We start from the raw sequence: 17,466 nt of genomic DNA on the forward strand, positions 1-17,466 counted from the left end.
GTTTATGAAATACTCATTAAAAGTGTCTTTATGCCCTTCCTCCAATTTCCAGGAGGAAGGAAGGAAATTGTCCAGGATGACAAGGATGCTCTAGAGCTCATCCTCTGTGCTTTTGAGAGCAGCTGTGGGGTAGAGCCAACATCTGGGAATTATCAGCAGAGATGATAGCTGAACTTCTATCCTCAGCATCAGTTATCTCTCCTCCAGCTATACCTCTTTAAATATGAACCTCTTTTGATGTAACATGCATGAGAATTTAATTTCTTTGGGGAATTTGTGCTGTTAAATATAAATTAATTCTCTTTTACAGGTGAATAGGGTTTATGTCATTTTTGATGTACCTACTACCGTGTCAATGATCAAGTTATGGAATTATGCCAAGACGCCTCAGAGAGGTGTGAAGGAGTTTGGTGTAAGTAATTTTCCTGTGCATTTTGTATGTCCTGGTGAGTCAGCTGGCTCCATTCTGTACGTGTTCTGACAGTTTGTTGAAGTGTGATTCCATGTAATCTCAAAGGATGGGATTCATCTCATTTAACTCTGCATTTAATATTAAAATGACTAATCTATGCCAGTCATCTGTCCTCCCTTTTTTTGTCCAGGGAAAGAAAACTTTATCTGATTTTTGTCTTAGATAATTGTCTTAAGTCAGGATAACACTTGCCTTTTTCCACTGACTGTGGAGTAGGCCTAGAAGCCTAGTTTGAACTACACCACCCAAGTTTTAGACAGCTGAAGTGAGGTGAGATTCATTAATTCCTAGATTTAAGAGTGATTCACTCCAGTGAATAGAATGGCAATTATGTAAAACACGAAATACGTTTTTAATTACCTACTTGAAAGTTACATTAAAAAACATCAGTGACAAGATAAAAAACTTGGGGAGGAAAAAAAAAAATCATACTCCAGCAGCAAATAGAGAGAAATGGATGTTTTAAGGAACAAAAGCTAAATTAATGACTGGATTTGTGAAGCAAATAGGGAAAAATGCTTTCTAGTTAATTGCTGGAGACAACTGCTGGAAGCAAGGCCTGATTTCTGATGGATTTTGGGTTTATTTCTTCAATGTTTGTAGCTTCTGGTGGACGATTTGCTGGTGTACAATGGGATTCTGGACATGGTGAGCCGTGTGGTGTCAGGCATCCTCCCCACGTGCGACCCCGTGGTGCCCTACCACACCATCCTCTTCACGGATGACGAGAGGATTTGCCACCAGGAGAGGAGAACTGTTATCAGGTACGTGAGTGGATCTTGGCTGGGACAAAGAATCTTGGCTTTAAAAACCAGTTTGATGTGGCTGATGTCAGCAGTGTGTGTATTGCTGAGGAAAATTCCCTTGCAGAGCATCCCTGGCCTCACTTGAGGAGGAATAAGTAGATTTTTAGATATGAGGACTAAATTACCAGCTTTGTTTGCAAGCATCTTTTAGCACTTGCTGGTATTCATGATTTATATTTACATCTGTTTTCATGGAAGCTTGTAAACACAAAATAAAAAAGTTAGGCTTCCTTAGAGAAGGATTAATAAATCCCAATGATATTGCATAGAGGGGGAAAAAAATAGTTAATGAAAAAAAACAAGCATCAAAATTAAGGAAAATAAACTCCTCTGACTTGACACAGATGCTAATTAAGGAGCCAGAATTCTACTATTTTATAAACAATCTAAAATAATGACTAAATTCTAAAATGAGAAATGAATTGCATTTGGGGGAATGACGCTTTGAAACTACTAAGTTGGCAATCTCATGGAGAATGTGATGAAATGCAGTGAAAAATGCACTTATATTTAGAAGGTCAGGATTGGTAGGGTCTAAAAAACAGTCCCTAGCAAGGAAAGTAAAGATTTGAAAGAATAATTTATTTTAAATGGGATTGAAAAATGAAAAAATAAAAATTTATAGAAATGAACACTTTCTTACATGTTGGACAGCTGACAAATAGAATGTTTTGCACATTTATCACTTGGGAAAAAAGGCAAGTTTTGCATGGATAAGTGGTGTGTGATCCACTCAGAAGGATATTCAAACATTTAGAAATAAGCAGAAGGAACATGAGATGCCCTGAATAAAGACAGAAGTTCACATTTGCCTACGGCGTTTGTTTTCTTGTGTTTCCCTAAAGCATTGGCTTTTGTCTACTGGGTCCTGCCAGAGGTTAAATAAATTATTATTGTTTGGATGTGTTGTGTTGGACTCATGTTTTTGTATGAGTGGCTGTGTTGTCATGGTAAAACTTGGAGGTGAATGATTTCTTTAAGTGAAAAAGTCACTGAAATGAAAATGCCTTGAGGAAATAAAAGTTTTGAGAACATTTTCAATGGGATAGAAAAAGGAGAAGGATGGGAAATGAACCTTTATTTTCCTCAGCTTCAGATCTTTCTATGAGTAAAATCATTTTATTGGAAGCAGGGAGGCACCAGCTGTAAGCACAGATCTTTTTCACATAACTTCCTTTGCACATATTTATAAGACATATGTCCTTTGATCTACTTTAAAGAGGAGTTTTTGGGGTCACAAACACTGCATAGTCTCTTTTTCAGTTGAGAACATGCTGAGCCTCTTCTCTTCCAGACTTCTGTGCAGGAGTTTTCCTGCTCTTTCTTCCCAACCTGGTCTGCAATCATCTTTTCTCTCTTTTTTCCCTCCCACCCTACTAAAATACAGGGTACTTCAGCAGCAATGGAAGACCTGCTGGATAATATCCCTTCATTTAAAAATGGTCTGGAGCTTTTAGATGTTGCTGTTTGTGATGTTGGTCTATTCTCTTTCACACAGCACTGTTCAGTATTTTATGAACTCGAACTTGAGTCTGATATTATCATCAATAGTGTAAGTTTTGGTTTGCTTCAGGTTTGGCTCTCCTGCTTCACTCTGACAGTTTGAGAGACATTACATTTTTCTTCAGAAATAGAAACCCATTTTGTGCAGTATTTGGAGAGAAAAGAAAAAATACACTTCTTTTATTGCAAAGGCACAAATGGGTTTTTTTGTGAAATGTGAAAGGGAGATGTTATTAGTGATGTTTCCCTTACCTTTCAATTCAGCTCATGTTTTTCCCTGTAATTTGTTTAGTTTAATTTACCTTTGAAGTTATTACTTCTTTCCCAAAAAGAAATGGTTAAAATTTTGCAGCAGCCTGCAAGCAAAACTTGTCACAGTAAATGAATTTTGTTTAGTTCAGAAAAGTTTCAAATAATGCTCTTTCAGAATTACAAAGCAGTGTGGAAGTCCCATACAAGGATTTTTATACCCCCTTTGTACAGCTCTGATTTAAAATCTGACTTTGCCTTGTGGTTCAAGCTGTGTAGGCAGGCTTGAAAATTGTAGAGTGAATATGATATTTATATTTGAATGTGTGCCTGAATGAATGCCACTAATTAAAACTGGCAAGAAATCCTTCAGGTGGATGAGGACAGGGTAATTCCTGTGTGGATAATCCTGTGTATTGTGGCTGTGCTGTGGAGCTGTTCAGGCTGCAGGACTGCAGACATCCTTTCTTTGGTATCCTTGTCCATGACTCTCATAACTTTTCCCAGTGTTGATTGTTTTGGCCATTGTACTGATTTCAGTCTTTTCAGCAATCATGTGGAGGATCAGGATGTACGAATGATGAATGAAAATGAGATTGTCACCAGCAGCAAAAAGAAACAAGTTGTGGCTGATCCGGGTGAGTTCTGTCTTCCACATTTTTCTTCCGCTCAATTCCTGCAGACACAGTGTGGATAATGAGCATTGTTCCAGCCCTAAACTGGGAAAAGTGGGAAGTCTAATGTATATTTAGCTCTGCTTTTTCTGTCATAGAAAGACAAACTGCAAATTTCATCATCTGGTGGGTTTCTACTCTGTATCTAAATCTGAAAGGGGATGCTGTGGTTGTGGCTCACAGCACCACAAGTGCAGCAATCCTCAGCAAAGAAACTGGCTGAAGATAAATTGAAAATGGCTGTTAATTGTGCAGGTTCATTGATAGTTTTTGGAATAATAAGCTCATTGCATCCCCACTGGCCTTTTAAGCAGCTTCAGAGATGGTGCAGATGTGTCTGAGCATCAGCTGCTTGAGCAAACCCAAAATCACAGTGAGTGTAACAAGGGGGAAACCGTGTTGACTCTCTTCCTCCCACTGTCTTTCTGGTTGGTCTTTTTGCTTACAAAGTGCTAATTAAAAAGACAACCTCTCTTTTTTCCCAAGGAGAAAGAGTAGATTGTATTTATAGTCTGAAGAGTACCAGTCATTCATTGTAAATTACTCAGAATAACTCCCTAAATACATCTCAAATTCTTAGCCAAGCTGCTATATTCATGATTGGTTTTCTCTCCTGAGCATGACACTTTCTCCAATTAGTTCTCTAGAAAGTGGTACAGATATTATTTGATGGCTTTTAATAACAGTTCTATAGGAGAAGGATTTGAAATGCCATTGCCTGTAAAAAAACAGCTTGAAAGTTATTATATTTAACAATACTTGTCAAAAGTATCCTGGACATCTCTGTGCCCATTGGAGTGGCATCCTGGCTCCCAGAGCAGACTGCCCAGTGAAGAACAGCTGTCATTGCCTTGGCCATCACATCTTTTCCAGCACTGAGGACACAGAGCTTCTGAAGTCACCAGCTGAGGGTGGCCTGTTGCCCTCTGCCCCATGTCCCCTCTGCAGTCCTGCAGAGGATCAGCCACACAGGGTGTTGATAACACATTTGTGGAGTGATTTGGGTTGGGGGAGACCTCAGGGGGATCCAGCCTCCTACTCAGGCCAGCGTCATCCCTGAATTCACAGCAGGTTGCACAGGAAAGCAATTCCACAGGACTGTGGAAAAGCTGGCAGCACTCACTGTCAGTGTCAGAAACATTACTGAGAAGGGTGGCTCAGCTGCCTTCTGGGGTGGGAAGAGAAATGGGAATTTTTGTTCCTCATTTCCATGTTGCATGGCTTCACTGTTAGTGTGCAGTCCTAAAGCAGCCCTTCATTTTCCTCAACAGCTCTGCGCCCCAAAACCTGCATCAGTGAGAAAGGACTGCAGAGGAGGAGAAGATAACAAGGAAAGTCCTGAATGCATCCAGCTCTGAGTAGCTGCAATCCAGATCTCCAAAATATGCATATCCAAATGGAAGATTTTCCATATCTGCTGCTGCTGAACCACCTCCTCTTTTGGGAGGTGGTTTTATTTGCTACAGGAAATTTTCTTCAAAATGAAATCTAAAGCATGAATTCAGTTTCCTGGGGTTTTTTTGGTCATGATCTGTCTGAATTTTGCCCCTTATCTCGTAACTGAAAATCCAGGGAAGAAGGAACATAAAGGAGAGAGTGAGAACCTTTCTGCTGACAACTGTTCTGCCAAGTACCGAGAACTTGATTAAGCAGGATTGTGCACAGGTTTTTTAGATTATTTCTAAAACTTTTATTCCTAAATCCTAGCTGAATGATCACGAAGACCCTCACTAGAAGGAGGTGTTGCTTTATTTCTGATGCCTGTAAATAGTTCTCTGGGAAATGCACTTATTAGAGGAAATACACTTCAACTGTCTGTCTCTGGGCATGTTTTGATGCCAGGACTGTCTGTAGGAGCTGACACTGTTTCTGACACCTAGACAGGTTCCACTGGGCTTGCAGAAATGTGATGGATGCTTTTAGGAAGTGGAGATCAGGAATTGGCTTTATCAAGGTTTAATAAGTGCATTTCAGCTGTCACCTTTTCATGTTTTGCAGTGAAATAATTATTTCTTTCATCATTTTACTACCATGGAAAAAGCAAGTGAGGTGTTTTGCCTGGAGTGCCATTGACAGGCACTCTGCACATCCTTCAGAGTCCTCCTGCTACAGAGCAATGTTTTTTCCTCTTATTTTGCCTGAATTTATATGAACAAGGAGGCCATGCCTCTGTGCTGCACTAACCAGATGTTGCCAGCAACAGATCATCACTTCTGAGAAATGGTAAATGCCTTTTAATTAGCTGAAGGTAAGGAGAGAAGTGCATTTTTAAAAAAAAATACCCTGCACATGTAGTCATTTAAATAAAAAACCTCTAACCAAATAAATATGCTGCAGGATTTGCTATGCAAATGTACTTTTTGCTGAAAACTTGGTGTTTGTGACAACCTGTAAATCTCTTCTATGGATTCTCATTTTGAACTTGCTCATTCCTGTGATTCTGTGGTTGTTTCTAGAGAGAACTGAAAGCTGAAGTCAAGATGGGATTTTACACATAAACCAGAGATACTGGTGCAGCTCAGTTTAGAATCCAGCTGTGCTGCTTCCCTTTCTGCCCTGTCAGGAGTGTAATATCTTGTATATTTGCTTATTAAAACCCCACTGCTGTTGCCTGAGCTGAAAGGACACAAGATAACAATGCATTTCCCAGGTTTCTGTGTACTGATGGAACAAAAGAATTAATTTTGTACTAAATACAAACTACTTTACTTTTAAATGTAAAATAGTGTGTGTGAGTACATTGTACTTTGTTTAAGGGTTCTTCCCAAGCTGCACTGACTGAAGAGCCCTCTTGTTCTGAGAACTCTCCCCTCATTTGTTTCTGGTGTAATTCTACCAAAAACCAAGTGCTAATTTTTGCTCCAAATCATATAACAGACAACTCCAAATGAAAAAGAGGAGGAGCTGAGAGGAAGGGTATTGGAAGGGCGCAGAGCAGATATAAATGTCTGTGTTTGGAAGGGAAGAGGGTGTAGCAAGGTTTTCAAGGCTTAAGGCACAATCACAGATTTGTCATGTGGGCAATCTCTAGATGGGATGGGGCCTGTCACATTTTTTGTTCTTCTGACAAAATTGCATTGGCTATGCAGAGAAATGAAATGTGCTGTTTCCTGGCACTGAACAGCATCTTCCTTACTCATCTGAAAAGGTGTGAGGGGGAGAGGACTTGCTGTGCTCACCTGTCTTCCCTGCATCTGCCTGGAGCATCTCAAGTCCTGCGTGGTGGGCTAATGATTTTTCATCCTAATGCTCCAGGTTTTGGAAATTACTGCAAACTATTTGTGTGAGCTCAGATGGGTCACAGTTCTCTGTGTTTCCCTGCCACCAAGTCTTCCTTACCTCAGCTGGTGACTGCAGCCAATTTTCAACACCTTTTTCTCCTGGAAATCTGTCCCCAGTGGAGCTGGTCAGGGTGGACATTTACCATCCTCACCCAGCAGCCCTTGTACCCACTCAGGAGATTCCCCACAACTGCCACGGTGTGGAAACACCATGATAGTCTTGAAAATATTTTAGAAGATTGTCAAGTTGTGGAACATCCTCCCTGGCAGTGTCTGTGTGTGAAAGATGGGGTTTGCCAGCCTGCTGTCTGAGGTGACAAAAACCACCAAGGCACAGCCTAATGGAGTCCTTGGTTCTAGTCAGTCATTCCAGAGAGCAGCAGAATGTTTAGAAAATACTTCATTCATCTCTGTGGGGTAGGAGCTGTCAGTGTTTGCCCTCCTAATTGGAGCTGAGATGTAATGACCCTTTATATAACCAAAGATAATTAAGAGTCCTAGTTAGCCCTATACACTCAAACACAGACATTTGATTCATTTCCTCAGTGAATCAGGGTTAAAAAAACCAGGTTTATTCAATTTATCTCCTTTTTTTTAACTAGCTACTCACAAGTACATTCATGTCAGACTGGCATTTACAGGAGGGACAAGAGGAAGAGTAAACATGCAATCATGAAAATCCCCACAGAGCTCTTGAGTCAATGTCAGGCACAGTTTCAACAGGAGTAATTCAGCAAGGATGTGTCCAGTAGCATCATTTGACATTGTCAGAAGCACAGTAAAGGAAAAGGAAGGATTCATAGGAATTCTTGCTGAAGATTTTGATGTAAATTAATAAAGTTTCACCCAGTTTCAATATCTGAGCCCCACAAAGACATTTATGCCATAGTTGCTCACCTTCACCTGTTGTGGTTGGATTTAAAGGGCTTGGATCAAGATAACAGAAATGAATTTGTTTGTCCCACAGTGACACTGAGAAGGGCAGAGGATAAAGAAATAATCTGTGAGGAAGAACATGCCAGGCTGCCTGCTTTTTGATCTAGAAAAAGATATTTTTGTCAGTCTTCACAGTGTAATCTGAAATGCCTGGGAAGGCCTGCAACTTTTCAATTTCTGCCTTTTTGTGCTTCAGTCCAGGAGCATTTAAACAGCAGGGAGAGGCACGTGTCCATGGGTAAGGGAGCAAGCAGTGATGCAGGATGTAAAGGGCAGCACAGAAGTCATGGAAACCTGTGTATTCCTGAGTCAGGGCTCTCATCCACGAACCCAGCAGGGCTACAGCCAGCAGCTGAATTAAACTGAGCCCTGCTCATGGCTTAGGCTGGACTGGGACATGAGTTGCACATCATCCTGCTCAGGTGGTGCTGCTCTCTGTAAAATCTCTGCTCCTGCTGTGCTTGTACCGTGTCCCTGCTGTGCCGTTCCCCTGGTGATGCCCAGCCCTGGCACAGGGGTGTGTGCTGGGCTGGTGGCACTGGCAGTGCCCATCAGGGACTGGATGGAGGTCTTGGAACAGCCTGCAGTGGCCAGAGACAGGAGGTGCTGCCAGTGAGGCTGTGAGGGGGACAGCAGTGCATGAAGGAGGTTGAATGAGGGGATGTTTAAGCTTTCTGAAGTTTCCAGGAAATGCTCACTTCCCAGCAGAAGTCAGGTAGGAGCAAACATGAAGGGCTCTGTTGACATCTGGGTTCTGCCACATGCAGGGGAAGAAGTCAGCTTCCCTTAGATGATTGGTAAGGGACACATTCCCCATTCCCTCCTGCTCCCTGCAGCTCCACACCATCCTGAGGAATACAGCCAGTGGTGGCAATCCAGACCTTGTGTAGGGTGCCTTGGGCTGCCCTCCCTGTTCTGGGGCTGCTGATCTAGAGGCTGAGCTCCAACAGGAGCTGCTCTTGTGGTGAGAGTCACTGCAGGAGCCAAATCTCTTCCAACATTCTTCAAGAAAAGTGAACTCCACCAGACACCACATGGTGATGGCTTCCCCATTGTCCTTCACCATACACTGCAGGCACTGAAACTCCGCACCCTGCAGCATTTGAGGCGCCTTCCTGGCTTCCCTTTTAGCTTTTTTTCCATCATGACTATCTTCTAGCTTCATCATCATGCTCAGGAGGTCAATTTGTCTGCCAAAACCATTCTGAAAGTGCTGTTCAGAGTCACTGTTGTGCCTTGCTGGTGTGAGCAGCCCGTTACACTCTGCAGACACACGTGCTCAGATGTGCTGCAGGATTAGTTTCATTTCTCACATTTTCCATATGAAGGGCACCTGCTCTCCGATCTGGGGTGTGACCCACTCCTGTGTCACAGCACAGTGGCTCCTCTTTGTGTCTTTGGGGTCCCTGTTTTTGGGCATGGCAGTGCTGTGTGCTGGGCTGTTGTGAGCCCAGCAATGCTGCAGGAGAGCTGTTCATTTTGGAGGTGTCTCCTCTGAAGAGCAGAGTGTGACACCCTGGGAGGGTGTTTGCTTCCCTCTGCGGGCTGAGGCCCTGCTGCTCAGAGCACAGGAAGGGACTTCCTGGCTCCGTGGCCTCTTTGCCCATTTCTGTGACTATTTGCTTGTTTGCTGAGAAATGACTTACAGCCCGTGTGAGACACAAACATCCCTTTATCACACAGCTTGTATCACCCTAATGGAATTCTGTCAGCTGAGGATAAAATGTGGACTAAGAAAGCAATTATAGAGTGAATCTCCAAGCTGCAGGAAGAGCTAAGAGATGGGGACCGAGTGCCCAGCTGGAGTAATTTCTGGTCCAACTGGCCTCTAAATCTTGCTGTGAAGAGATCAATTTTCCACCCTTGTCTGACAGCATCAGTTCCCTTCACCCTGGCTCAGGACCCTGTGAAGTGCTGCAGTGTTAAGATCTGGGCCCAAAAAGAAACACTTGCAATTGGTGACTTCCTTCTTACTGACCTAGGAATTACTGGAGAAGGGGGAAATTGGGCTGTACAGCTTCTGTGACAGCTCTCTGCTATTCCCTTCAGCTGCTGGCTGAAGGAGGGGACTGACCATCCCAATGAGCAGCAGGGCAGGAGTTTCCCAGCCTGGAATATTGCTTCCAACACCCATGGCTCACTGCTTTGGCTCTAATTAGGAGAGGAAAATGACATGACCTGTGAGCCACCTTCCCCAGGTGTCTTGGTTATTTCTGGAAGGTCTCAATTATGCAGTGAGACCACAGTGGGATCCTGCCTTTAGCTTTCAGCTCGCTCAGGGTCTCTTTGGGTGTGACTGAAATCAACTTGACTCACAAACTCTTCGTGTTGGTCTCTGTCCTATCTCTCATGGGACTTCCCAAAACACCAGCATGCACAGACTTTGTGCAGTTTGTGGAAAGAGGATGGGAATTTTGGGGAACTATAAATCCAAGGAAATGTATCAGACAGATAGAATTAGCTCATGGTCAGCTCCTCCCTCTGAGATATCACAGAAGCATTAGGGATGGAAAAGACCTCCAAGATCATTGAGTTCCAGCCTGTGACTGATCACCACCTTGCCAACCAGACCAGAGCATTCATAACTCTTCAGTTACAAAAGCAGGCAGGTCTCCCACCCAACTGTGAAATAAAATATCTAGAAGAATGATGGAGGGAAACAGCACATTAAAGAATTACAGGATTTTCTTGGCAGTAGTGTGGCACCTGAGGTAAGGTCCTGCTTGGGCAGGAGGTACATGGAATGGAGCCTGAGGAGGATAAAAACACAGAGTGAGGGGATAGGAGCAGATGTGTTCCTCAGGGAAAGTGAGCTGCCTGCATGTAAATGCAAGTGAAATGCAGCAGTGCTGGTTGGGATCATGGAACTTGTTTGTTTTCCTCAGCTTCTCTGCATCTAACTGGGAAAGGAGCTTCCCACTGGTTTTTGACAGAACATGGTGCTGGGCTAAGCACACGGAGGTAAATGTCAGGGAGTGCTAAAAGAACTTAGAAGTAGCCAAGTCTCCTCAGCAAAAGAGCATTTACAGCCTGAAAGTCTTGTGGCCCTGGAGGAGCCTGGGGTGGGAGCAGTGGAAGGGGAAGTTTTGGGTCTGGACACCTCAGAGCCATCATGAGGGCCAGAAAGAGACTGGTACTCAGCTGCTGCCTCCTGAGAGTGTGAGCCCAGCTGAGAATTATGGACTAAACTGGTCTCCAGACTGTCCCTGAACTGGTCTCCAGACTGTACCTGAACTGGTCTCCAGGCTGTCCCTGAACTGGTCTCCAGACTGTCCCTGAACTGGTCTCCAGACTGTCCCTGAACTGGTCTCCAGACTGTCCCTGAACTGGTCTCCAGACTGTCCCTGAACTGTCTCCAGACTGTCCCTGAACTGGTCTCCAGAGTATCCCTGAACTGGTCTCCAGACTGTCCCTGAACTGTCTCCAGACTGTCCCTGAACTGTCTCCAGACTGTCCCTGAACTGTCTCCAGACTGTCCCTGAACTGGTCTCCAGAGTATCCCTGAACTGTCTCCAGAGTATCCCTGAACTGTCTCCAGACTGTCCCTGAACTGGTCTCCAGACTGTCCCTGAACTGTCTCCAGACTGTCCCCAGTCACTGCAGCTGCAGCTGAAACATGTGAGGCAAATTCTGGGTGCAGAGCAAGTGTGGTCAGCAGCAGGGAAAGGGAACACAGAGGAAGCTGCTGTGGCTGGGAAGGTTTCTCAGGGAAATGACTCCTCACCCAAGACCATTGTGCTGGGGGAAGAGAAGAATCCTGTGGTAAATACGAGTCAGGACGGCTGAGCCCTTTTATGTCTTTCACTGAGAGTTCTCTTCTGCCTGACAGCGTGAGGTGGCTGCCAGAACAGAGGTTTCTGTGTGGAACAAGCGGGGGAAAGGACTTTCATCTTGAGCAAGAAAGAGCTTTTGTGTCTGATGAGAAAGGGCCAGGGCTGAGGGAGCCCCAGCAGAGCAGGAGGATGCTCTGGCCAGCACAGGGAGCTGGGACACAGTGGGGCTCAGCCCTGTAACTCCCCAGTGGGGCTGTTCCTGCCTCTTATTATTCCTGGCTCTGTGTTCCCATTCATCAAAGGTTTCCCTGACTGCCTTCTGCAATTACACACCTGGCTTTTTAACCTTACACAAGTCAGACTGGGTAACACAGAGCTTCAAGCCATTTGGCCTGGAAAACTTCTAGGGATGGAGGATGCACAGCCTCTCTGGGCAATGCTTTAATACTTAATTGTCTTAATAGGAAAAAAGTTTTTCCTTTGGCACATAATAACCTGTACTTCCCCCCCTGAATAAAGGCACAGATCAGCATGGATAAGACTTCTGGCATTGCAGAAAGGTCATCTCTGTTGTTGTCATTGAGCTGTGTAATAATAAATTCCATCTCTCAACTGTAATTTCAGATTTGCAGATTAGCAGAAGTCTTATGATCCGCCTCTTTCCTGGTATTCTGGAGACACTGCTAAAAATAGAGTAAGTAGCAAAGCTACCTGAAATGGTCTGAGCCTAAACAGTGGTAAAAACTAATTTACGGTGAATGTCAGTTCTGGCTTGTTTCCAAAGGAATGTTTTGGGACCACTTGCTATATACTGGAAATTGTTTGGTAAGGATTCGTTGGTGAACAGATGAATCAAAGTGACATTTCCATTACCAACAGGAGATCTGTCGGTGGCCAGAATTCATGGGGAAGGATGTGGGATGATAGTATGACTTTTCATTATGTTTAATATTGTCAGAGAAATTAAATAGCCACTATTATTCATCTCTGGGGTAGTAACGTATCTGAATAGTAACACAAAATGGGAGATCTGATCAAAACCCACTGACCCAGCAAGACATTGATGTGTATTTTAATCACTCTCTTTGGGCCACTCAGATAATTTACTCTTCATAATAAATCTGCAAGAAGCTAGGATTTGCATTTCTCAGGGCAGTGCTTGGGAGGATCAGTGTTCTGTCCTTGTGTGTTGGTCTGAAGCCCTTTGGGACGCCCCAGTGTCGCTCTTGTTCCTGGGGGGAGCAGCATTAAGGCCCTCAGGACATCTACACTTTTGTCACCTGCCTGTGGGTTGAGAATAAGTGTCCAGAGATGATTTATAGGGCACTTGTTTCCCTGTCAGGCTCTGAGGAAGGGAGGGGTCTGTGGGGGAGGGCTCTGCTCAGAGTGGAAAAGTAACCACTTACAGAAATGGATGGATAGGAGAAATGGAAAAGGGTCTCAGGAGGCACTTTCACCTTGGAAAACAAAGATTGTAGGTTTATTGTGAAAATTACTGAAGTCAGGTTGAAATGGAGTGTGCCAGAGGCACTGGGTATATAAATGTATAGAGAACACATCATGAGGAGCAGACATTCAGGTAGCACTAATGGAGAAGGCATTACTGGTAATTAATGGCACTGCCCAAACCCTTGTGACTCGCAATTCAGGACAGATGATGCCTGTAACTGATATAAAGATGCAGACAGTTGCCTAAAACTTGCTGTGCTGTATTGTAAGTCATAAAGCAGAAGAGCTGGTGGACTTGTTTTGCATAAAGCATTTGCATTATGCAGGGATATTATTATTAACAGTACAAAGGGGTAACCCTTGAGGTCATAAAATGCATGGTTCAATGAATGACTTTGACTGCAATTATGCATTAGAGATATTAATGAGAAGGCTGATAAATGAATTGGTGATGCATGTAGATTTAACCACAGCAAAGAGCCCTCCAAACCAGTGCTACAAAAAGTTTGTCATTTATCTTCTTTATCCACTGATGCAGATGTAAATTAAGTTTCTTTTATTCTTTTTAAGATGTTGTTGTTGTTAGAAGTTTGTTTTTATTGTAGTAGTTTAGTTTTTGCAGCACAGAGTTTATTATTCAGGGTATTTTTTTACTGGAATGCTGTCTATCAGAGGGGTTGGACAAGCTGACCTCCAGAGGCTCTTTCCAGCTGAAATTATTCTGTGATTCCATGAGCAGTATGCATCAGGACCCTCTGTTTAACACAACTTATCTGCTGTAGAATCTGTTCTGCCAACTGGAGCCCATCGAGCCACAGCAGGGGGGATATTAATAGGTTGCTTATTTAATGCAATCAATCAGTGCAAACTACAGATTGCCCGAGGCTGGAGAAAGTATTGTTGTCCTCACACTTCTGACCAGACATCTGCTGTGGGAGATGACACGGGGAAAGGCAGGCTGTGCCAGGCTCTGAGGACCTCAGGATGCAGGCAGGATGAACAGCCATCCCCTGAATGAGTGTGATGCTAATGACTCTCCATCCGGCCATGGCTGGAAAATAGCAAATGTAATGCCTGGAGTTAAGAGAGAAAAGGAAAGAAAGCCATTTGGTCTGGTACTGGGTCTTGGAGCTCGAGAATATGTGTTATGGTTTAATGAAGAGTAGGAAGAATGCAACGTGGATTTAAAGGCTAATTTTTCACCGTGTGTCTGATTGCCTGCTCTGCCTGTCTCCATACAAGTGGAGGTGATAACATTTTGGAGAGAAGGCTTATTTATGCTAAGGGGCCGTGCAGGAGGGGTTGGAATCAGTGTGAATTGTCCAAGAAGAACAATGGCTGAATCTCTGTGAGTGTCACAGTAATGGGGTTGTGTAATTGCTTTCCTGTCTGAATACCAGGCAGCAAGACCCAGAGCCTGAAGAAAGAGCAAGCTTGCAGCAGGGCACATTCTGGCAAGCACAGGATGTTAAAAATCAACGCCAAAAACATTGCTTTCAGGCCTGTATATTTAAGACACTGCTCTCTTAGTTTGGTTGTGCTGACTCAGTTCTGTGCTCTGCAGGGAGAAGGGCTCTTCCTGCAGGTGTGGGCGGCCAGCCCTCGCCCTCCTGTTGTGCTGGGAGTGGGTGAATACAGAAAAAATAGACTGGACACAGAAAAACTCTTTGGGATTGTGGGCAGACAGCTGTGCTGCTCTCCCCGGCATAGCAGCAAGGAAAGCTGAGACTTGTGGAAGCATGAAAGGACTTGGTAATGCCCATCAACAAGAGGAAAATGAGTAGAAAATCAGTGGATTTTTCTACCTCTATAGAAATCAGGGAAGGTGCCTCAAGTACAAGGAAATGCTCACAGAGATAATGCAGTGACTGAAGATTGAGACATCTTCACAGAGCAGAGCTGCCTTTGAGCTATAAATGCAGCAGAGGGAAAGGAAGAATTGAGGAGTCTGTAAAGGACCGGTGGAGTGGGTTTGTCCTGCAGCTTTCTTCTCCTTCCCTCACAGCTGAGGGCTGCTGTGGCTGGCAAGGCTCTGGGACAGACTGTAGGGCTCAGAAGGTGCAGATAAATAATAGTAATAGTAATAGTAATAATAGTAATAATAGTAATAATAGTAATAGTAATAGTAATAGTAATAGTAATAGTAATAATAATAATAATAATAATAATAATAATAATAATAATAATAATAATAATAATAATAATAAGACAGGCCAGCTCCAGCCAGAATAACCTGGAATAACCCAGAATAACCAAATAACCTGGAAATTCCATTTGAATAGCTAAAAGCCAAAACTATCAGGGTAAAAGACCTGATGCACATCTCCAGAGTGTGTGGAGGTGATTCACAGCACAACTGACCCTGTAGAAGATGACACAAACCTGAAAGGGACCCAGAACTGACATTATTTGACAGAACCAGCCCTGATGATGTAAAATTAATAAAAATAATTCATGGACTTGTGCTGGATCTGAGGCATGAGGAGAATGAGGCTAAAAGAGAAAATCTGAGCATATTGTCTGGCCTCATGAATATGAGAAACCATAGAGCCTGTTCTCACAGGAACAAATGTATTAAGATTTTACAGGCAGGAGGGCAGGCAACACAACATATAAAGATTGATATTGCTGAATGTGTTTTTGTCAGTTCAGTGTCCAGTGGGTTTATGGAAACCTCCAAAGAGAGACCTTGGAGAGAGCTGGGGGTCTGGTTTGCCACAGAAAAATGAGTGTGAGCAGTGCCTGTGTGTGTTCTGTGGGAGGAGGATCAGCCTGGTCCCACCCATGTCATCCAAAAGGACAGGTTTTCCTACGAGAAAGAGCCATGAAAGAAGAACAGGATGCAGGGGGTGTTTGTGTGAGGCTCAGACACCCTTTCCACAGTGCACAGAGCCTTCACTGGCTTTGTGATGGTGCACCCTGGGGGACTGGCTCTGAGGGGACCCTGCATCTCCAGAGACTCCGATCATCCTACTCCCCCTGTGCCCACCTGTGGAGGGAATTGGCTTTTCCTGTCCCTCTGGGTGCTGCCACTGGGCACACACAGTGCACAGCTCTGTTATCCCTGCAGGTACCTGGAGGTGCCAGCTGTGGCTGTGGATCTTGGCTGCAGCGTGGCACAGAGGGGCTGCGTGGGCAGTGCCGTGCCTGTGTCTGCACAGCAGCTTGGAAGTGAAACAAATTGTTGTCAACAGGGAACTTAAACCAATGTCTTTGTGAGTGCAGCACAGCCCATCCTGCTGAAAGGCAGGTGGGAGCTCTGCCACTAAAGTCGGTGTCCCCATGGAGATGTGCCCAGCAGGTTCAGAGTGTGGCTGTGGCCCCCTCCCATCACCCAAGGTGATCTGTGGTGGCACTGGCAATGAGCTGCTTTCAGTGTTTTTGTAATTGTTTTTTCTCCTGCCTGTTTTTTTTGGAATAAGCTTGAGGTGGATTATAGCCCAGCAGAGGGGAAGAGGGGCTGAACTCTCAGGTTACCTCCTCAGGGCCTGGCAGGAGCGGCAGGATGGACGTGTTCTGGGGTTTGATGGGTTTGTCACGCAGACCAGGGAAGGGACTCTTTCCAAGAAGTGTCACTGGCTCTGAGAGGGACTGGGTGAACCAGTGGGGAGTGTGGCTGCCACTGCCACTGCACAACACAGCACGAGGACACCGCTCCAGCCCTCCACTCTCACCTTTACAGAGCAGGCTGCACGGCCTGTGGCAGAACCTGGGGGACAAACTGCTCACCCATGGCACATTGCTGGTTCCCAGATGGGAAGGAAGGAACTCCAGGATCATTTTCCTGTGTTTCCCCATCCTCCTTCCCTTGGGACAGGCTCCATAGTGGTGCTCACTTTAAGGGACCCTTGCAAGGGGCCACAACCTTTCAGCTGGGTTAACCCATCTGAGCTGCTCTGTCAGCCCAGTCAGCACAGACTGGGAGAGCTGGAGGTCGCAGACCCTCCCGTGTCTCACTGCTGGGTTGGTGATTTAGGAGCAATGGCAGAGTTTTGTACCCTGGCCCCTGTTTCCTGGCATGGGACCTGGTTGGACTCACCACAGCTGCTCACCACTGTGCCCTGGGTTTGTGCCCCTGAAAACAAGGATTCAGTTGGGCAGAGGAAGGTTTGAAATTCCCAGGTCTCATTCCAGTTGTGTTCAAGTTACGATGCTGATTGATTTGATGTGCAAAGCATTTTTAGACAAATAAAAAAGAACAGGCACGATTTTCTAACAAGTAATGTCATTTAATGAATGATACACTCTAGAAAATAGAAACTACCCAGATGCTGGTTGGTTGGTCTGTTTGGGGCTGGGAGAAGGCCCTTGCTTGGACGTACA

The 17,466-nt window shown here is 44.5% G+C and overlaps 1 protein-coding gene across 1 annotated transcript in view; it reads left to right on the plus strand.

Moving 5' to 3' along the window:
* The window catches only part of KATNIP (katanin interacting protein), a 56,202-nt gene extending 49,803 nt beyond the window's left edge, over nt 1-6,399 (plus strand). The window contains exons 24-27 of the mRNA XM_058849251.1: nt 311-412; nt 1,076-1,236; nt 3,580-3,668; nt 4,976-6,399. Coding sequence (XP_058705234.1) covers nt 311-412; nt 1,076-1,236; nt 3,580-3,668; nt 4,976-5,031 — 408 coding nt within the window. The 3' untranslated portion in view covers nt 5,032-6,399. The remainder of the gene's footprint in view (nt 1-310; nt 413-1,075; nt 1,237-3,579; nt 3,669-4,975) is intronic.
* The last annotated feature ends 11,067 nt before the right edge of the window (nt 6,400-17,466 follow it).

The sequence above is a fragment of the Poecile atricapillus genome, chromosome 14 (assembly GCF_030490865.1).
Source record: "Poecile atricapillus isolate bPoeAtr1 chromosome 14, bPoeAtr1.hap1, whole genome shotgun sequence".
Taxonomy (NCBI): domain Eukaryota; kingdom Metazoa; phylum Chordata; class Aves; order Passeriformes; family Paridae; genus Poecile; species Poecile atricapillus.